Source organism: Thermobia domestica, chromosome 16, assembly GCF_964235325.1.
Source record: "Thermobia domestica chromosome 16, izTheDome1.hap1.1, whole genome shotgun sequence".
Classification (NCBI taxonomy): Eukaryota; Metazoa; Arthropoda; class Insecta; order Zygentoma; family Lepismatidae; genus Thermobia; species Thermobia domestica.
Window position 1 is genome coordinate 110,073,913 of NC_137469.1, and position 22,985 is coordinate 110,096,897.

At 36.7% G+C, this 22,985-nt stretch overlaps 1 protein-coding gene across 1 annotated transcript in view; it reads left to right on the forward strand.

Moving 5' to 3' along the window:
- LOC145672568 (Fanconi anemia group D2 protein-like) overlaps positions 1–21,387 on the forward strand; it is an 87,800-nt gene extending 66,413 nt beyond the window's left edge. The window contains exons 12-15 of the mRNA XM_081741727.1: positions 384–582; positions 4,749–4,898; positions 10,348–10,515; positions 17,612–21,387. Coding sequence (XP_081597853.1) covers positions 384–582; positions 4,749–4,898; positions 10,348–10,515; positions 17,612–17,851 — 757 coding nt within the window. The 3' untranslated portion in view covers positions 17,852–21,387. The remainder of the gene's footprint in view (positions 1–383; positions 583–4,748; positions 4,899–10,347; positions 10,516–17,611) is intronic.
- The last annotated feature ends 1,598 nt before the right edge of the window (positions 21,388–22,985 follow it).

Consider the following 22,985-nt stretch of genomic DNA (forward strand, 5'->3'; position numbering starts at 1 on the left):
AAGAAACTAAAAGCAATTCTATGAACAATTTTTCGGGAAGCAATTCGCGACAATAAACATACTGAAAAAAAAAACAAAGAATCGCTACTAAAACATGAAGTTGAATCATTGCACTTCAAAATAGTTTATAATTTAAGAATGGGGAAAAATATCTTCCCAGGCTGGGAAGATTGAATTAAACCTGGAGACAGGGAAGTCAAAATTTAGAAGGGGGGAAATTCCCAGGCTTCCCTGGCTACAAATAAATCACTGGTAATATGGTTCACCTATATTGTAGTGAAACTAATAGATGTGCTTGTAAAACATTTTCGTATTATTGTTAATATATATGTATTTATATTACTGAAACATTAAAATGTGAGGTTCTTGTTTTTCTGTTTTAGATTGAGTTTTCCGTCATTTTTCCGTTATATATTAGGAGCCTTAACTGAAGCGGCGCGGGAAGTGTTTACGACTGGAGGGTCAAATTTAACAACGGAAGAAAAGCTGGAAAAGTGGAGTAAAATAATAACAGCTATGGAATCTTTTGTATCAGCAATTCGTGTGTATCTGTCGAAAAGTATGATGTTAGCATTCTTCAAGGTAAGTTTTTATTATTTATCGTATGTATAATATCTACTAGATTCTGAAGCGTTCAGTACATGCAATTATGTTTTAAAATTAAGTGTTGATTAAACTATGTTTGTCCTTAGTTGTCAATCAACGTTAAGATGAAATCAAGGAATTAAAACTTAATATTTTTAACAGTTGTTGGCTCTTTCTGATGGCTACACGGACAAGAAAGCTAGATTTGACACTGGCTCAAAATCATGGTTCATTTTTCGTCAAAGTTTCAATGAGTGATCACATTGTTAGGCGTTTTTGCAATCCAAGATGGCTTGATTTGACCACTGAATCTCTTCTAGTAAATCGTATTTATATAGTGCGTAAGGTTAGAGCAGCGTTTTACAATCCTGTTTAGTTTTTCGCACACTGGCTCTGTGATTTAGAATCGTATAACATATCTTCATAGTTAAATTATGTTGTACTTTTATCATAAAGAAACTTTACCTACGAAACTGCACTCCCTGAAGAAAAATAGTCATTGTTACTGTTTGAAAGATATAGATAATAAACTTTTGTGAAAAGCATGCATTTTAGTTTCGATGTCCTAATTTTCTCCCGGCGCATCATTAGTTTCCTAGGGGCACATCGTTTGAAAATGACTGGGTTAGAACAAGAATGAAGGACAAATTTGCAACATGGATCCACAAATACACCTAATTCTGACACGCAGATAAAACTCATAGCACCAGAACTATTATACTGTTATGGGCGCTATATTTAAATAAAGTTCACAATACCTTTTCTTCTCAGCAGTATATTACGTAATGATTTCATGCCAAATTATTCTGTATGTTCACATAGATTTCAGAGTATTTAAGGAGTGTTTGAAGGAATGCTGATAATTAATAGAAGGCAGCACTTCACCCCTATCATTCCAATATAAGTTGTAGGGAGCTACAATAGTCAAAGTAATTCAATCAAAGGGTCTTCCCTGGTAAGATAGTGAAATCGGCCCTTGATCCAAATTGAGTCGCTATTGGACAAAAAGGTTACCCTTCACCTAAAGCTACCTCCAAAGCTACCCCTACCTCTGCCCCTTACCGAATTATCGTATCATACATGCTCAAAATTGAACATTTTTAAATTTTGGTGGGGGTGGTCCAAAAATTTTGGAAGTTTCACAGATTGTAGATACTATCTAGATACAAATGTACAATTAAAAAAAAAAAAAAAAACTATCGATGTGTTTTTGTTGAAAATTTCAAAAAATTGTAGAAAAAAAATTTGAGGGGGACACGTTCCTGATTTTTTGGTTAAAATATTTGTTATACCCTTAGGTACAATATATATTTTTTTTCGGGGCCTGAAAGTTATGGCAACATTGTCAAAAAAATAAAAAATAAAACTGAAAACAGACGTGTTTTTCGCACAGTTTTTCCACCATTTTAGGGCCCTCAAGGCGAGGGCCCCTTTCAAACAATCCTTTACCAAAATTTCCAATTTTCCTTTCTTTTGCGTCCCTTCTGCTTCTGTCGTTTTTCGGCTGCTTCGATTGTGTCCATTTCGAAACAGAAACACCAAATATATCTCCGAAACAGTGCTTCCACATCAACCTACTCTTACACAACAAAGTTACACACAGCTCGCGGTAAAGAGCGCCACTGTGTGTGGCCACTGAAGCAAACACTGATAGATACGAGGAACCGACGCGAGGTATGTGTAACTTTGCAAGAGTCGGTTGAAGTGGAAGCACTGTAACGGAGATATATTTGGTGTTTCTATTCCGAAATGGACAGTCCCGGGTTCGATTCCCGGTGGGGCCACTCGGTCGAAAAAGTGTAAAACGCTTTTTCAGGCCAGCCACCCTGAATGAAGTTTTTCCTGGGTTTTCCTCACTCACACCAGGCAAATGCTGGGCTGGTACCTAACTTATAGGTCCCAGGCCACTTCCTTCCTTCCCCAATCCTTTCTTCCTTCCCTTTCCCCAGATAGTGTGCTCGCCGAGGGACGTCATCCCTCAAGAACCGTGTCGGGCTAAATGACCTTAGATGCCGAAAGCCCAGAAATCTAAAATCCTAATCCTAATCCGAAATGGACACAATCGAAGCAGCCAAAGAACGACAGAAGCAGAAGGGACGCAAGAGAAAGGATAATTGGGAACTTTGACAAAGAGATTGTTTGAAGAGGCCCTAAAATGGTAAAAAATCTGTGCGAAAAACACGTTTGTTTTCAGTTTTATTTCTTTTTGACAATGTTGCCATCACTTTCAGGACCCGAAAAAAATATATGTTGCACCTAAGGGTATAACAAATTTTTTAACCAGAAAGTCAGGAACGTATCCCCCCTTCAAATTTTTCTACATTTTTTTGCAAAGAAATAAATAAAATACGCATCGATAGTTTTGAAAAAATTGCACATTTACATCTAGATAGTATCTACAAATCTGTGAAACTTTCAAGATTTTTGGACTACCCCCACCAAAAAAAAAAATCGATTTTGAGCATGTATGATACGATAATTCGGCAAGGGGAGGGGGTCAAAAATTTTTTGAGGTAGTTTTAGGTAAAGGATAACCTTTTGGATCAATAGCAACCCAATTTGGATCAAGGGCCAATTTCACTATCTTAATAGGATAGACCCTTTAAGAGAAAATAACTTTGTCCAAGAACAGGTTGAAAAAATAATCAGAATAATCCTGCAGCTTTTTGGTAATTTGTTTCTTTCATTGTTGAGAGAGTTTCATTATTGAGAGCAGAAACACCCCCAGGATATTTTTTCCCGAGGGAGTGGGGGGAAAATAGATTGACACTCAAGTAAAGTCGCGAATACACACCTTGATGCACATACTACTTCATGTAAAAGCAACAGTTACACAGCCACACACAAAAAATAAGTTCTGTGCACCGATGTATTTTGTTACATAGAATCCAAATTTCGAAACCCCAGGACGATTGACCGTATCGTTTTTTAATGAGCGAAAAACGTGTGTCCTCCCTATTCAAATTCGCTCAAATTTTTCGACCATTAAAAAAAAATGGCACGGCCAATCGTCCTGGGGCTTCGAAATTTGAATTCTGAGTAACAAAATCCATACCCTGGGGCCCGCTGCACAGAACTTTTGTGTATGTGTGTGTATTTGGCTGCGTTATTAACGCACATTACATAACTTTACTAACTAGAGTAAATATATTAAACATTGTAGTGCGTAAGTAACTAAATCTAATAGGTTTTGACATATATTTCGAAGAACCGAACCCGTTCTGAAAATCCAGGGGTTGAGACACTTGTTCCCTGTTGCAGGTGGCCATGACAAAGTCCATATTTCTGACAAGTAAAATTAAGTGCTTTCAACAGTAACACTTGTTAGTATAGATATGGCATGGCTATCTTGATTATATTCAGTGAAATTCGACGTTTAATATGATTTTTTTTATTAACAAATCCATAACAGGATACAAAGGAACAATGTGCATACCTTTTAAGTTCATTTATGTTGATTCAAACTCCCATATATATGAAATATCATTGATAAATATACCTCCAGGTCCCGACATTTGTTTTAATTGTATCAGTTTAAATGCCATTATTAGGATTAATCCTGTTATTTTTACCTATATTAATAGAAATGAATGCAATCTTTACATGTTCTTGTTTATGTTTCCTCTTTATCTTCTTTATGACCGCGTCAGGGAAGACTCCTGAACCGATTGACGTGAATTTTTAAACTTCGTTAGTACCTACTTCGAACTGGATTTTTATCATGTCACTTTTATTAAAATCCATATAGTAAGGGCTAACGGGAGTTCAAAATTTATGCCAAAAACAGATTATTTCACCAGGCAACAATGATTTCAGTAATTATTACATTTAGATATCCGTTTTTCATTGTTATACGTCATGTCAATTGTTATCCACTCATCGTAACATCTATGTACAACTTGAGTTATCTAACGTTCATGTTCTTATGTGTATGGATTTAGTGTGAAAAACATAAAAAGAAACCAGTCACCACCAAGGGAAACATACACACATAAATAGAAAAATAAAAGGAAAAAGACTTCAGCTTCGATGGCGAGCTAGATAAAAGGGTTTGCACCAGTATTAAAAAAAAAAAAATCCTATCGAAGGGAATGGGTGGATGGTGTTAGTGTTGTACGTGGAAAATAAATTAAAAAAAAAATCTAACGTGTTTTTCTTTACAGGGATCACGGATAATACTTGAACTGTTCCTCAAGCATGGTATGCCAATGTGTGATCGTACATTCAGGTCGCATCGTGAAGAGACTATTCAGTTGATAAAGAAAGTACAAATTACTACTCGTTTTCTTCAGAGTATGTGCTGTCACTCAAAGGTAAGAAACGGGTGCTTTTATTCTTATCTTATAATGGATTAATTTTTTAGATCATTATTACCTCTAGCTAACTGTTGCGTCTATACATTTCTTTACATATCTGTTGCTAAAAAAAATTATTTTAAATATAATAGGCTGGAGTAAACATGATAATATTTTCTGATACGATGTCATTTGAAAGCGTACAGTAAAACAGCTGATTCGGAATATTAATATGTGAAGAATGTTTGTGTATGCCCATCTCTACTATTTTGACAAAGTTTCAACGAACCTTAGTGTTGACCAAGACCAAACTGGAATAAATATAAGATAAAAGTCATTAGATGAATCATACGCATGTTTAAAATGAGAGTTCTGATATCATGTTGAACTTAATGTCCTCTCAATGGATGAGTTAAGTAATATCGTCACTTTTGTGATTTATGAAAGTGGAAGATTCCAAAAGCTTCATTTTGTATGTCAAACAATATGACACTGCTAGATAAAGAAGCTATAGTCCAATATATAATTTACGTTTATTCTCATGAAGTACATTTCCTTACTTTTTGGTTTGTTTCTTAACCCTTTGTGACCCAATGGTTACGCCATGAAACCACCTTTTTGAATGTTTCCTGTTGATTACATGATGATACCACGTATCAGTACTGATTGCTGCTGCCATCTGCTGTACAGAATTGTAACTAATTCGTATCTGGACAAAAAAAAAAAAAGGAGCATACAAAAACAATCCGGGGTAAATAATGTATAAATCAAATTCATTAAGAATATGAGAGACAAGAGCAAGGGAAGGGTTCGATTCCCGGTGGGAGCACTCGGTCGAAAAAGTGTAAAACTCTTTTTCAGGCCAGCCATCCTGAATGAGGTTTTCCTGGGTTTTCCTCATTCACACCAGGCAAATGCCAGGATGGTACCTAACTTATAGGTCCCAGGCTGCTTCCTTCCTTCCCTAATCCTTTCTTCCTTTCCTTTCCCCGGATGGTGTGATCGCCAAGGGACGTCATCCCTTAAACGTGAAGGGCTAAATGGCCTTAGATGCCGAAAGCCCAGAAATCTAAATCCTAAAGAGCCAGGGAAAATTGTTCCGACTCTGCAATGAAATATATGAAACAGGAGAGTGGCCAGAGGATTTCCTGAAAATGATCATGATACCAATGGCCAAGAAATCGAACCCAAAGAGATGTCAGGATTGTATAACTACACTGCTCCACAAAACTTAAGCAACTCGAAGAAAGTGGCAGAAAATAAAACGACACGATTACTGCACCAAGTATAATGGACAATAAGACGGTCCAGATGCACAATGCAACACAAATGAAGACGAACAATACAGTTAGGATGTACAGAGTGACCAAAAAGTTCAGCACAACGATACCTGAACAGGTGAAGCTGGATTGTGCGAGGGCATTGGCAGTCAAAATGGAGTGTGACCACCACGAACAGCTATACAGGCACGACATCTGACCTCCATGCTGCAAATCAGAGTGTTTATCAAGACTTGGGGCAGATGGCGCCACTCCTCGAGGAGAGCTGTTTGCAGGTCAGGGAGAGTGCGTGCTGGTGGACTGCGCTGCACTATTCGCCGCCCAAGAGCATCCCACACATGCTCGATGGGATTAAAGTCCGACGAATATGCAGGCCATGCAATACAAGTAATGTCTTCGCTCTGCAGGTACTCGGACACAAGATGTGCACGGTGTGGGCGGGCATTGTCATCCATGAACAGGAAGTCTGGGCCAAATGCTCCGTGGAAATTGCGCACATGTGTATTGAGAATTTCATCCCGGTACCGTTGTGCTGTCAAAGTGCCACGTTGCACAATATGGAGGTCCGTTTTCCCATCCAGCATAATTCTACCCCACACCATAATGGAACCACCGCCATAGGACGGCCGTTCAGCAATGAAGTTTGGATGATAGCGTGTTCCTGGCTCTCTCCACACTAAAGTCCGACCAGAATCAGACGACAGGCTGAATCTCGACTCATCGGAGAACATGACACGCGCCCACAGGTGTTTCCCCCATGCAACATGTTCCTGACACCATGTGTAACGCGCACGTTTGTGCTCCAGTTTCAATGGCACACACAGCACAGGCCTTCTTGCATACAGTCCTGCTCTATTGAGCCGTCGACGAACAGTTTCACGACTCACGCGTTGTCCTGTAGCCTGAAACAACTCATTCGCCAGTTCAGAGCATGAAGCTTGACGGTTACGTTTGGCAAAAATTGTAAGAAATCGGTCCTCAACGGCCGACATCTTCTTCGGACGGCCTCCTCCATGACGTCTACTGACTTCACCTCCATTTTGGAAGCGACTCCACAGCCTCGACACAACACTTTTGTTCACGTTGAATTCCTGCGCCACTTCCACTTGCGATCGGCCCAATTCCAACCGTCCAATTATTCGCCCGCGGTCAAAGTCACTCAAATGTCGTCTACCAGCCATTGCAAGGTGTGTACCCCACACAAGAATCACTACCTCAATGCTTGGAGCCTCGGACACTACTGGGCTGTGGTGTACGCCTCATGGCATAAGTTGTTCACCGCGCTTGCAACGGTGCTGCTTATGCGATAGAGTGGGTGCTCGCCTTGTCTATGTGTCTCTGTGTATGTGCATGCCACTAACCAGTGTTGAATGGGCCTTACACGTCACTTATACCAAGTTCTCTCGAGTTGCTTAAGTTTTGTGGAGCAGTGTATTAGTTCCATATCGCATGCAGCAAAAATTTTGCTTGGAATACTGAACAGAAGGTTATATGGAAGAACAAATGAAAAAAATAAACATTTCGGGTTTACGGAATGCAGGGGCACATGAGTTGCAATTGAATTATTAAAAGTAATCAGTGAAAGGTTTATAGAAAAGGGAAAGAGGTGTATGTAGCATTTATTGATCGAGAAAATGCTTTTCACCGTATGGATTGGGGATTATTGCTAGGAGTTCTAAAGAACGTTGGATTTTAATGGAAAGATGTAAGATTCATAAGAAACTTACATATGAACCAACAAGTAAGTGTTAGAATAGAGGAGGAAATGGCAGAGGAGAGTGTAATTGGAAGGGGAGTTCGACAGGAATATTGTCTTTCGCCAACATTGTTTAATATCTGTCTAGAAAAGATAGTGAAAAAGAGCTTACATAATGGAGACGGCATTTCGGTAGGAAGTACTGTAGAACGATTAGGTATATACGGTTTGCAGATGAGCAGTGCTTATTGTGAAACCTAAAAAGAAAATCAATAAGATGTTAGAAAATTTAAAGAAGAGGTGTGAAGATTATAGAATGAAAATAGAAAGACAAAAGCCATGGTGATTGGAACAAAGGTGTCGGTGTCGAATATAGAAGTAGGAGGAAAGAAAATATAATAGGTATAGAATAATTTTCGAACCTGGATAGCATTATTAGTGAGTGTGAACGTGAAATAAAAGGAAGGATAGGAATGGCGAAAGAAGCCTTCAGGAGATAGAAAAGTATATTTTGTGGTACCTTGAAGAAAGAGTTGAGAAAAAGACTCATAAAATGCTCCGTGTGGAGTATTGTACTGTATAGGGCAAAAACATGGACATTACGCAAAAGTGATGAGGAACGACTGGAAGCTTTCGAAATGTGGGTGTGGAAAAGAATGGACAGAATTAGTTGGGTCGAGCAGAAAATGAATGAGAGGCTGTTAGAAATGTGGGGGAGAAAAGAACAATTTAAGATATTATTGAAGAGGAAGAAAAACTGATCTGGACATTGGCTAAGAATTAACTGTATCAAGAGGAACGTGCTAGAGGGTATGGTACTAGGAAAGAAAGAGAGAGCGAAGGAGGCTACAATTGGTGGACGGTATCAAAATAAAAAAAATCATACGTTAAAACGAAGAAGTTAGCTGAAGATTATCAAGCATGGAAGCTTCTCAGTTGCGGCAAGTGGTCTGTCAATAATGTCAGAATACCTATAATGATGATTATCCTAACATATGAATACAAGGATCTCTTTATTAAGAAATAAAAAATAAGGTCAGGGTTGCGATATATAGGTATGGACTTCATTGTTTATTTATGGTATTCCTATCTTTTATGTATTTCTGTAACAAGGTACAAGCTTCCAGTGGTATATTTATTCTACTCAAAATATCAGGTCGTTTTTGAGCCTTTTGCGCACAGATGGTGTGTGTGTTCCAAATCTCGAGGTATATGAGTCGCAGCGGGTTAAGCCGAACGCTATTTGACAGCTGACAGTTGAAGCTAGTAGATGTCCAAAAAGTATTGGAATGCTTGTAATCAGATATGAGGTATGGCGCCGTGAAGATGAGTGAATTTTCTGCAAAGGCGCAAATGCTGCGCAGGCTCGTGAAGAAATTTATGTTATTTAATGGGCAAGATTTGTTGTTGGAATCAACACCCAAAAGATGGTTCAGTCGCTTTCATTCTGGAAATCTCGATGAACAAGATGCTTCTCACAGTGGGCAACCAATCACAGCAAAAGTAGATGATATTCCGGCAAAAGTCGAGCAGGACCGGTATGTAAGCAGTCATAACATCCCCTTCCATCACCAAACAGTGTTTAACCATTTGGAGAAAGGTCGCTACAAAAATAAGTTCGACATTTAGGTGTCACATAATTGAGCTGAAAAACATTTACTCGATCGAATTTCCATCTGCGAATCTCTACTAAAACTTAACGAACTCGAGTTATTTCTAAAGCTATTGATCACGAATGATAGAAAGTGGATAACCAACATGAACAATGTGCAAAAAAGACCGTGGTTGAAGTGAGGAAAATCTCTACGAAGCCCACCTGACGCTTAGGAAAGTTATGCTTTGCATTTGGTAGGGTTGTAAAAGCATCGTTCACCACAAGCTGCAGCGTAGCGTCGACAGTTAGTAGGAGTGCACCTAGCAATTCAAAAGAAACGACCAGAATTGGTCAACAGAAAGGGTGACCACCACACTAACAACTTCAGAACTCATACATTTTAACGATCCGTCAGAAATTGAGAGAACTTGGCTGGGAGATTTTAATACATCCATCGTATAGCCCAAACATGGCACCGTCACTCATTTGTTTCGTTCTCTTCAGTTTTCCCTGAATTGTGTTAAGTTGGTTTCAAAAGAGGCCTGTGAAAACCACGTGTCACAGTTTTTTTTTGACCAGAAACCACTTAAGTAACTCTTCAGTTCTGTAGGGATGGAATGTGGTGTTGCCCGAAAAGTGGCAAAAGATCATCGAAAAAATTGTGCATATATGCTTTCATAATGTTACCTTCAAATTACAATAAGTGTATTCTCAATTTTGTCTTTCAAAGATTCAATACTTTTTAGACGACCTGGTAATAATCTTACTTAGTAAACTTAATAACAGTACCACGTCCATGTTTGTAAACATTATTCTAATTATTTCCCTGTTTTTGAGTGATTATTGTGATCTATGATTAAACTAAATAATACAAGAAATCTACTTTGTTTCTTTTAGGTGAAAAAGGATCTTGCCCTGACTGCACAGATCCCTCCAGTGAAGAAAACCCTGGAAGCTTTTCTATATCGTGTCAAAGCAATGTTAGCTGCTAACAATTGTAGTAAAGCATTCTGGTTGGGCAACTTAAAGAATAAGGATATTTCAGGGGACGTCATTCCGACTCAGGCAAGTTTTCATATGTTCTTCAATGTGGATGCGTAGTTAGCACTTACGCAGTTCAGTGCATTTGGTTGTCAAGTTTTTTCTTAACATGTACTAATATTAACTTCTGTACAGCATATGTGTAAAATTCTGTAAAAGTAAACATTCAACATATAATTGTTACATAATAGCCCGATCTCAAATCAGATAGTTAACACAGTTATTGCTTATAATAGTCGAGTTATCCTAAAGGCATGTTTCATAAGTGATCAGCGAGTATTTGCCATTGATATGTACACATTGTTAAAGCTACAACTCTTATCCTACGCCAAACGTAAAAAATCACCAAATGTGACTTCTGCTCTTCCCAGTCATAAAGATCGTAGTAGAATTGAAAATTGTATTTAGTCAGCTCGTTATATACAGGGTGTTTCAAAACAACACCGACAATGTTTGAGAGGTGATTCCTGACATCAAAATAAGACAAAAAGTATAGACCAACCTGGGCGCACAAATGCTTCCTTTCCGAGTTATAGGCTGCCGAAAACATGAAAAAATAAACTTCAGAGGTCTATAGCTCCAGAACTGAAGGACCTATCGTAGTCAAGTCAAAACTTCACTTAAGAATTAGTAATATCCTATCCAAATATCCATGTTTCAGAATCCTGTGGTACTTGCACAACAATTTTTATAGAGGGAGTTGGTGAGTACTTCAGATTATATGCTTGTAGCCAACTCCCTCTATAAAAGTCGTTGCGTAAGTACCTTAGGATTCTGAAACATGGGTATTTGGATAGGGCACATACTAGTTCTTAAGTGAAGTCTTGACCCGACCACGATAGGTCCTATAGTTTTGGAACTATAGACCTTTGAAGTTCATTTTTTCATGTTTTCGGCAGCCTGTAACTGCGAAAGGAAGCATTTGTACACCCAGGTTGGTCTACTTTTTGTCTTATCTTGATGTCAAGAATCACCTCCCAAACGTTGTCGGTATTGTTTTGAAACACCCTGTACATGTTCATTTGTCTGTTTATCTAATGAACTAAATTTCAGATAAAGTTGAAAGGCCACTTTACAATGCAAGTTAACTACTTCAACAACAAGGTAATGAAGAATTTAGATTGAAATTGGCTAGGGCCTATATGTTAAAGATATTATCCCCTCATTCGCTAGTAAGAATGGGGTAAATCTGGTAAAATCCCAGACAGATTGGCCCGCCTCAGGACTCTTAACAGGGACCTTTCAATTGCAAAGCAGCAATCTCCGTATATACTCACTTCACCTTGCTTTGTTACCACAGAAGAGGTAGAACAAGCTGCTTTTGTCCTATGGTCCCCTTCATTCGCATCCACTGAGTGGAAACACTGAGTTGCGCCACTGCTTATGAAAAGACGAGCAACTGACAGCAGGTACCAAGACTTCTTGTTATTTTCTGTTTCCCCACCCCTTTTATTGCCCATGTTATGAATGGTGTTGCCAGAACACACAGAAATACATCGAACACGCAGAAGCGCACATATAGCTATTCATGGTTCGAGATTTCAGTGTCCATTCGGCGACTATCCGGTTCATATAGTTCGTAGAAGCATTTCTACTGTCTCAAGTTATTCCACTTTGAAAAATAGCTGTTAATAGTAAGCAAGCACTTCTTATTTTGCTGCTCAAAAAGAAGAAACGTAGAGGAAAAAAAAAAAAAACGAATGTCCGTGCATCCTATGCTATCAACGAGATTGCAAACTGGCCTGTATCATACTTTGTATCGTGATCTCTGTACAGACAAAATGAAGTTCTTTAACTGCTTCCGTATGTCGAAAATTTTTAGATATTTACAACTAAATCCTTTTAATTGAGTTCCCTGGGTTTTGAAGATGCTGACATGAAGGGGAATATTTTAGATTCCCCGGATGACAGTTGGCCTGAACTAGCTTGAATGAGGATCCTGAGAATTCACAGGACGGCTCTCTTTCTGCTAAGAGATTTGCCTTAGAGGAGGATTTAATGAGAGCAATCCTGTCATTAGGACTATATACATATGCATATTATTTCCATACTTTTTTTTTTTTTTTTTTTTTTTTTTTTTTTTTTTTTTTTTTTTTTTTAGGTGTTGCAGCTCCAAAGTCAACATAAACTTTGTAATTAATTTCTCAATTTATATTCTTTTGTTAGACGCAGGTAATACTCTTCCACTTACCTATATTTTTGTTTATATATTTTTATTACTTACTCCGGTGCTCGTGGTCCCTAGTTCGATCCCAGCTCGCGCCGTGTGGACTTTGTGGTGGACAAACACCGTACTCGTGGGTTTTCTCGGGGTTTCCCGTTTCCTCCCACTTTCTTCATTCCATCATTTCATTCATTTCTCATCATCACCGTCTCCTTTAGCCTAACCGGCATATCCGTGGGACGTAAAACTTAAAAATTTCATTTCATTTTTCATTTTTATTACTTAGAGTTCAACTTCATTTCAACACGTACGCTACTAGGCTACATGGGACGTAGATCTACAAACCACAGTACCTGCCACCGGAAATCGAACCCGACTTCTGCAAGGGTGCAAGTTCTAAGCATTTAGCCACAAAGAATCCCATAAATATATATTTATTTGGTTTTGTCAGCAACATATTTCCGTCCTTTACTTCTTTCCTTAATGATTTAATAATAATAATAATAATAATAATAATAATAATAATAATAATAATAATAATAATAATAATAATACATAATGCTGTAAAGACAATAAAGTGGAGCGTGCCAATATTTTTTTCAAATTAGTCTGGAAACCAAAAATGGTACATGTGTACCAGGTTTGGTTTTAGTAAACAGATTAGAGTCGAGATGGAATATTATTCTTGGGACACAATTGATTACAGAAAACAGCTTCTCCCTACCTATTACTGTTTTTACCTTATAGTAATCAACGTTTAAACCGGAAGTAGTTGATTTATGCCATTTCTGGTTTAAATAGAGAGCTAAGAGGGGAGATAGTACATTTGAAATGCTAAATTGATTACAAAAACACTTTTTGCTATCTATTGTCGTTTTTATTCTATGGCGATCAACACTGAAAGCGGAAATGGTTGATTTCTGCCACTACCGATTTGAATAAAGTGTTAAAAGAGAAAATGCGAACTATTCTTAGAACGCTAAGTCGATTCCAAGGAAATCGAACTTGTTCTCTTATCGGTTTTCTTTATATAGATTAATATTGAAACCAGAAGTCGTACTAGATTTCTACCACTTCCGGTTTTAATACAGTATTAAGGATGGACATGGAAGATATTCTTGGAACACTTAATCGATTTGAGAAAAACCCCTTCTCGCTATCTATTATGGCTTTCGCTCTATAATGGCAACGTTAAAACCGGAAATGGTTGATTTTTACCACGTCCGGTTGATTAATCGTCTCCATTAACGAACTCGGACGAGATACCATAATCGCTCCACATATCTATTGCAAAAACAGAATATAACAATTTGGCATTTGTCCAAGAGTTATCGTAGAAGTAACGGGACAATATTTTAAGTCCCGTTACGTGATAATAATAATAGTTATAAACGTATCCGAAAATGATTCATTTGGCATAAGGGGTGGCTGCTAATCTGGTGATGAATGACTAATACCCAAAGAACAAAACATAATAAACGACTAGGCAGAGTTGGATTTACCACTAGGCCCGGGGCGCAACGTTTTGAGGGGAGCACTTTGAATAAAAATTTAATTAGCAAGACGAAGAAAAGTGCAAAATATAATAATAATAATAATAATAATAATAATAATAGAAGTCAAACAGTTTCCAAATAATAATTGATTTAGGAAGTCTATTGGCGTTAATCATTGGTCGTCGAAGCTAAATAGAATTTTAACATTCTACTTGCAGTAGACAGTAGCGAAGAGGCGGGTAATTATTGTGTACTGCACTTCCCTCGCAACCCTCTGTGCATGAGCTCCTCAACACCTTGTCACAATATAAATCTAGATAACGTTCAACAATCCGACAAGGGCGCCCATGTTGTGGTTTACAAGGGGGGCAGTATAAGCGACGTTTCAAAAATAGTTTCAAATTTTTCTGTAACTAATGTAAAAATTCTATTGGATTTTCGATATTCTGAAGTACAATTTCCTCTAGGGGGAACGATCGCCCCACCTTGCCCCTCCTGATGGGCGCCCTTGCAATCCGATTATTTTATTTCCTTTAATGAAATTCTTAGTGTTGGAATATTCAAATTATTATGGGCGAAAATTCAAAACGAATTTATTTCATTATTGCGCCAACGCATATCGTAAAACTCATCATTCTCTGTAACTATTTCAAACAAGAAAAGATCGTGAATTTATAGTAATTAAAGTCTTTCTTCACAACATATGTAAAATGAAAATTCATTAAAATTTCTACTAAAACGAAATAAAGGTATGCATAAAATAAGTTTTTCATTATTATTTTCTATTGTGTTAAAAATTTCCCCCATCGGGGAGGGGTAGTAAACCCGCGACTAGGGCAGGCATTGAAAGATCAAGTGTGCATGTTTCGTCTGATCAGCACCTTTTCTTCTTTTCTTTTTTTTTTAACAATATATACATACATTGGCATCGAGATACACTGGCAACCTTGTGCGGTGACCGCCACTTCAGTGTCCCCGTACGAAGGCTACAATTTAAAGCAATGCTTTTCCTCGAGTGGAAGACACTGAGAGTTGCTCGAGACAGTTGCGCGAGAGCGGTCGGTGGCGGCAACCGTTTTAGTGGAAGCAACTGCAGTGGAAGCAAACGAAGGCAGCAATTTAAAGCAATGCTTCACAAGCAGTTGCTCCACCGAGTTGCGCCACTGCAGTGGATAAATATGAAGAGGGACTATAGAACAGAAGCAGACTACAAGTTCTACATTTACAGTATTTTGTTCGATGGGTTTGAAGATGATCGTATATACTGTATACGAAATTATTTTTCATCTACTTTCATTCTAGAGGCACATCTACGCGTTCTTATTGAAAGGTAAATTCATTTCAAGAGTTCCAGATTTTAAGTCACTAGTTGCTCGATGATTTTTTTTAAATAATAATAATAATAATAATAATAATAATAATAATAATAATAATAATACCCTCCTTTAAAATAGAAGTCCAAATCACAATTATTAGTTTACAATGAATTTAGATATATATTGACTTTGCTTCATCACTAAATGTATAAAAGAATTGCGCCATAGCAGCCGGGCAAACGTAAAAGCAAGTGTAGTATATGAACAAAAAGTCTAGTGTTCATACTATGTTAGTACTCTTATAGTGGACAAAAGCTGATTCTTCCATGTCAGTAGTCTTTACGTGAGAAAGGCTTCTACCAGACACACAACCAGCTCTATTGCATTTGCACATCAGATATCGTTTTGGCAAAGAACACTATTTGTTCTCTTTTTCCCAATCAGATACCATTTTGACTTTCGCGACTGCTGCCATGTAACACTTTCTTCGTGCATTAAAAATTTAGGGAAAACTCGTACTTACATTTTTCTGTAGGTACATCGAAATTGTACTGAATAGATTTAATATGATAAAGAATGTATAGTAATCATAAGACATAAATATAATAAATTTTATCAAGATTATTTTTCTTTGTATGGATTGTTCTTCGCATTAAAAATAATAATTGCCGAACCCAAGCAATTTCGTTGCTGCTTAATCTCAAAAACAAGATTGCTGTGGTAATTGTAGAAAGTACAATTTCACGTTTTTGCCTGTTTAATAATTCAGTATAAGTCAACGAACAAGATTTCTTGGTGCTTTGTTCTATTGTGTAGGTTAATGAAGACAATGAGTTATAATGAATGATCATTAATAATTGGTGGCATGATGAAGTCGAAATTCATTTTACACTTCTATACGATGTGCTATGAAGGACGCAAGTATAATCTCCCTCCTCCCTACCAGAGATGGAACAAAAACTACAGGAATTATTAGTTGTCCCAACCTACAAATAATGCGTATCTGTACTTCACAGACCAGTACAGGTAGGGAGAGTTAGAATGACGGGAGGGAAACGTTCTAGATGTCATCTGACAGACTTTTTGTGACCTACTCAGAGCTATTGTCAATTTCATCACATTCGATTCCGTTCCAAAATTATTTTGAATCTTCCGGTTTACCTTATTTTCCATAGTTCTTCTGAACTAAAGCATTTTTAGCAACGCCAACTACTGGACAATATGTGCGAAGAATGTGCCATCGTTTGGTGTACAAAGCAAACCAGAAACAGTTCCGAAATAGATATTTTACACTTATGAACAGATCAGTAAAGTTACACAAATTATTACACTTCATTCACAAATATTAATGCCGAAAATGAATGATAAGTTTATTTAGTTATGAAAATTACATTAACCATAAGCAACAAAGTTATTACAAAAATGAATCTCTAACTCATAAGAGGGATTTTTTAAGACGAAATATTCGACATAATACGTTATTTAGGATGAAAATTGATTAATTTGATGTTGCTAGTATCTTGCCAGAAATAGTATCTGTAAAATGCAAAATTCCAATTTATTTCAAACTGCTTTTGGTTTGCTTTACACACCAATGAATGGCGCATTCTTTGCTACATCTTGTCCACCATTGCTCAAAATTCCGTAATTTTGGAAGAAATATGGAAAATGTGGCAAACCATAAGATCCGATATAACTTTGAAATGGAATCGAACGGGATGAAATTGAGAGTAGTTCTCAGTAGGCCATTAAAAAAAAAAAAAAAAAAAAAAAAAAACTCTATATCAGATGACACCTAGAATGTTCCTTTCCGTTGTTTTAATTCTCTCTACCCTCTCTGGTGAGTGTTGATCTTCTTCCATCTCCGACAAGTTGTACGTTTTTTCAGTACATAAGATCCTAAGTTCCACGAAAGATCCACCTTGCTCTGTTATATTCTCATTCATTGTAACTAGCTGAACAGTCTTTGAATGTGGCCTTATAACGTGGTTAAGGATTTAGATCGTAATAGAAAATTCATCGATTATACTTCTAATAAGCACATTTTATGTTAGAACTAAAGTAAACCTGCAATACAAAATATCATATCCGTTGTATCTTCTACTTTGATTCACCTTGTATAAAGCTAACGTACTTTGTTTCAGGAGGACTCAACGATAGCGGAAGAGGATGCTGAGTCGGCACCAATGGAAGAAGATGAATCAGAAATCGATTTGAGTGAGTTAGAGAGAAGTGCCAGAACCAGTAGAAGTAAGGAAAGGCATAGAGCAAATAAATCGCGCTCTTCTAGTAGTGGAAGTACACGGAGCAAAGGGTCAAAAGCAAGGAAAAGTAGTGAAGATACTACAGACGATGAGGTAGATGACATAGACCAAGAAGTTTAGTTATTATTTTTAATTTTGTGTGTTCGTCTTCTCCATCTGTTTGCTCTTGTATTTTATTTATGTTTACTTCGAAAGATGTTTATCTTCAGAATAAGAAACTTAGTGTATGTTACTTATAAAATCTTAGGTAGGATGCTATAGTCTGAAATCAGTGGAAGAACTTAAGAGCAACACATTTTTCACATGTCCGTCACAGTTCTCAACACATTTTCTTAAGAACGATCTTTGAATTCTCTTCAATATAAGAGGATCCAGAGCAGCTTTTACAGTTGTCATCTCCCCAATATGGTCCAAAACCATGACATCAAATTTGAGACTCCTCCAGATCTCAAAATTCATGGGCTTAAGTTGCAGACCTCCACAAGTCTGCTTTCCCCAACCCACCATCCGGGATACATGTTATGCAACCAGTGATTTAAGATTTCTACCAAGTGTCATTTAAAAACAACGTTACAATTATTTCCAGACTTTAATAAGCATCCTGCTTACAATGCTGCTGTTATTAGACTGATATGTCCTAGCTTCCACCCGAGTCCTCGTAAATATCCTGTTGGTAATGTAGTAACAGTCAAAATTAAATTCGAATATTAGACAAATTTAGTAATATTCGTATTAGGGTATTGTTACGTAGAAAAGCAATATTATCAAAAATAACACAATATTGCAAGCCTTCTTCATATATACAGAGCTAAATTCTCGTATTTTCAATTCTTTTTTTCCCCGATGTGTATGACTCAAAATACAAGCTGTTAAAATGCAGTTATGGGAAAATACGCAGTTCACTTTCATATATTTTAACCTGTGTTCGTCGAGGAAGGATCAGCATGAGATTCAAACTACACATTTGATAGTTTAATGCTACATATTTGAGAGAAACTTGTGAGATTAAGCTGTTTTATTTTTGAAACGATATAGTTTTGAAAATTATTTACATAATATTCAAATTCTTAAATAAATTAGTAGGTTTGTTTTCCACCTCTGTAGGAACTGCAGACAGATTGGCAACGCAGATTTAACCGAAATTTCATTATGTATTATTATTTATGTAAATACAATTCTGGTAAATTCTGTTATTTTATTATCTTAATCCTTTCATTGCTCTGAAGGATCAGATTAAAGGACAAATTAAACTAATAACGGAAGCATTATAAAGATTTTATAAGTAAGAAACATTATAATTTTTATGTTTTGAATTTAAATGAAATAAGTCATTTTATGTTAAAACAATGTATATCTTCTTTAAAGTATAATAATACCAATTAAAAAGACTTGATGCAAAAGCGAAATGCGTCGCTTTTTATTTAATTGTTTCTGTATGTTGAGATAATGATTTTGGTGTGAGAATCAAGATGGAAATTTAATATGAAATCTGTGATCCAGTGTTGATATATAGTGCTTAACTCTTTCTGTATTATTGTTCGTTTTACTTAAATATAATTTTCAAGAGCGGTTACAGAAAGCGCTAAAACATGACACTAAGAGAAGAAGTTTCTGTCGAATGCTAAAAATGCAACTTGGGTTTTTCACTATATCTGTCTGCTTATATAGGGAAACGTAGGAGTTTTTATTATTATTATTATTTTACTGTTTTCGTTCTTTCAAATCTAAAACCTTGACTTTTTCGAGATAGTTGGAACGAAATTAGCTTATTTTTATGTAATAAAATGAAAGTAATGAAGAAAGTAGATGCAGTTAAAATGGAAAAAATTACCAATTCACTGATACTAGAATCCCACAAACAAGTGTTTTGAAACTTGGATACTGTACTAAAACAAAGCTGCTTCCTTTAGTGATAATCTTAGTCGTAACTGTAGTCTGCTTATTAACTAAAGATGAAGTTTACCTATGTATAAACTTGTAGGCAGCTTGTGTGTTTTTCGATATCTTTGATCAAAATATTAGGAAAACACGGCAAGTGTTTAGAAATGACTTGTAACATTTAAACTTATCACCCTCAAAATGTCAAGATCATCAACTATCGTTAATGTGCAAGATTTCCAAACAGAAGGAAGGTTAAATGAGTGAATACCTCCTAGAAAACTAGCGTTGTTACGGGAAAGAATAAAAACTTTTCTAAAAAATCGAATTAAATTTTGGTGAGATGTTGTAGCTTTTTGAATGGATTTGTTAATCCACAAAATATATTCATAAATAAAGTTAAAAGTGTCGTAAACGAAATTTGCATAAGATGAACACGTGTAATACACTCTAGAGGCCCAATCAAGTTAGCATATTCCTTCTGTTTACTTGATATAGGATACTTAATTCGATAATTAGTTTAAAGAAATGGAAACATGTGAAAGAGAAAAGAGGTTGATTACAAAATAATAATGAACTGTTTGAAACAAACAAATGAAAGGTGTGATCACTGATTTAACATTCCAAGTTCTCGAAATTCCCAATGTTTGTAAGACAGTATTTACATTATTTCCTTGGAAATAAACAAACATTGGGTGCATTCGGTGAATTCAGCAACGGATAGGTCAGTAAGGATGTACTTCCGGAGTATTTTGTTTTCGATGCGTTCCAAACAAATATATAGTTCGCAACAGAAGACAATTCCTCCGTCCTCATTTTCAGTAATTTCATAATTAACTTATCAGTTTTATTACGAGTGTTGGCTCCGTCTTGAGAATTACAGACTGGCTACGTTAAAGAAAACTACATTCAAGTTAATAAATATATTCCAAAGTTCGAAGTTCTTGACAGTACGTAATAAAGAGGAATGAACTTCTGTTGCATGTTTTGTTAGTTGCAATTTTGAGTGTTTCGCACCTGGGTGTTATAGAAAAAAAAAAAAAGAAAGAAAGAAAAAAAAAAACTTTTATACCCTAAGAAGAAACTGATCAAATTTACTAGTTATGAAAAGGTAGCAGCATAAAAATGAATGTGAATAAATATGTCGTACTAGTTTATGGTTTCTTCACTTACTGACCAAAGCATTTAGAACCATGTAGATACGTTTCGGAACGGGAACTGTAGTTTTGTTGACACTGGAAGTAACCGAATTGCTTAAACCATCCATTTATAAGTTGTTACGTGCAATTGTGCTTGGTCAGTGAATAATCCTAGCAACAAAATCTCTGTCTGTGTGTTTATTATTATGCCGGAAACTTAATAATTCAGTGCTCTTTGTGCTATGGTCAGCAATATCACTAGGTGGTTGGACTTTTTGTCACCTAATAAGCATAATATTGGATAAGAGCAGAAGTATTTTCTTACTACATTCGTTATTTGGTTGCTGAACTTTCCCAATACACTCGTGTTTATATAGACTAGTTTTCTAAAATCTTGTTTCTGCAACGTACTTTCATTATTCAGAAAGTTTGTTTATTATTTGCGTTATATGTTAATGAATTGCTTACCTATTCCATACTTCAATTAAAAAAAAAAAAAAAAAATCTTAAAATTGTAATTCACAGGTATGTTGGAGAGTACAGAAATTATTAATGGAAAATTAATACATATGTATATATGTACTGTGACTGAACATTTTATTTTTATAAAGAATAAAGAGTTATTTTTAGTGATGCAGATTGCGTATTGTCTAATTTAGTATATAATCTACCCACATTTACTGCGTTAGGATTTGTAGTTAATCAGCCTTAACACACCAAATAAGGGAGAAAGTGAAGATCAAACGTTGTTTTTCAAGTGAACAAATCGATCCTGAACTATTTAGTTAGAATCAGGGTAGTAAGTGAGCGCGCTGATTTGAGTCGCTCATTTGAGCGCACTCGTTTTTCATGAATTATATCTTGAATTAGTTCGTTTTATAAAGATAACCAAGAAAGTTCTGTCCCTTTTTCACACACCACCTTCGAACATCGATATCTCATCTTAAGACGTACCTGGAAGATCAAAAATACTCCCCATCAGCATCGACGACCTTCTGCCAACGTTCTAAAGGACATGGATCCTATCGCGGTAGAATTTGGTGAGCCTTGGAGCGAAGATGGTATAAAGGTGCATTTTGCATTTCTACTAAGGATTTGAACGCGCCTCTTCAGTTTCGGCACCTGAAGAATTTAACCGAATCGGGCTGTCATCATCACAATTTTATTTTCTTCAACCTTTTTCATCATTCTTATTTTTTTGAATTGAGAAAATGAAAAAAAAAAAAGTGGGACAAGGGAGAGGAGGAACAAAACCACAGCACAGCAGAAACAAAACAAAACAGAAACAACAAAGAGCAGCAGACTTGAGCTATCTAAATCTTGTCTTTTAAACAAGCATATTCATTAAGTAATTTTAGATACTAAACTACTCCTAATCTTACCCTATAAACTCATCGTCCTATTTTATTTGAATGAAATCAATAACTTTGTATTTATATATGCACTGTGTGAGCTCTAACTCCATTTTGACAACAGTATGATTCCATACAGCTGGATTCCTCTTCATCTTCTTGGTTTTTCACCTATATGTTTTCCTATTCACCTGTGTGTATGTTTCTCTCCTGTGATACGGTTTCCCCTGTGTGGTTAATAATTACTATATTCACTACATTTACACTAAACACTACACTCACACAAAACACTTCACTATAATTCACTACTATGTCCTTCACATCACTTCATTCACTAATAATTGTTTGTAGTTATAACTCTAATTATTCATGTCGCTGTATTGATCAGTGTTCTCAGTTGAGTTTAAAGCACATCTATCGGACCGTAGTGTATCGGCTTGAGGTCCAGGGCCAACTCGGAGCATTTAGTGCAGGCCCTGGTCAGTTTTGTCCTACCGCCGCGTACACCCGGACCGGAAGTCGCGCACTGTCGTACCCGAATCGCGAAACGGCTTCGTGATGATGCACTTTCCCGAGTCTTGCTTGTCCAAGGAATGGAACAGGTGATAATTGAACGGTGCAATGTCTGGGGAGTATGGCTTATACAATAGTGTTCCCCATCCAAGGCGTAGAATGGTGTCCCGGGTCATCCTAGCCACGTGGGGCTTAGCGTTCTCCTGTAACAGGAGGACCCCTTTGCGATTCAGAAGTGCTGGCTTCAGAGTTTTGAGTTTTTCTTGGACACGACTCAACTGCTGACAATACACAGTTGTATTGATGCTCTGACCAGCTGGCAGCAGTTCCCGATGTACGATGCCGCGAGCAGTCCACTAAACACAGGAGGAC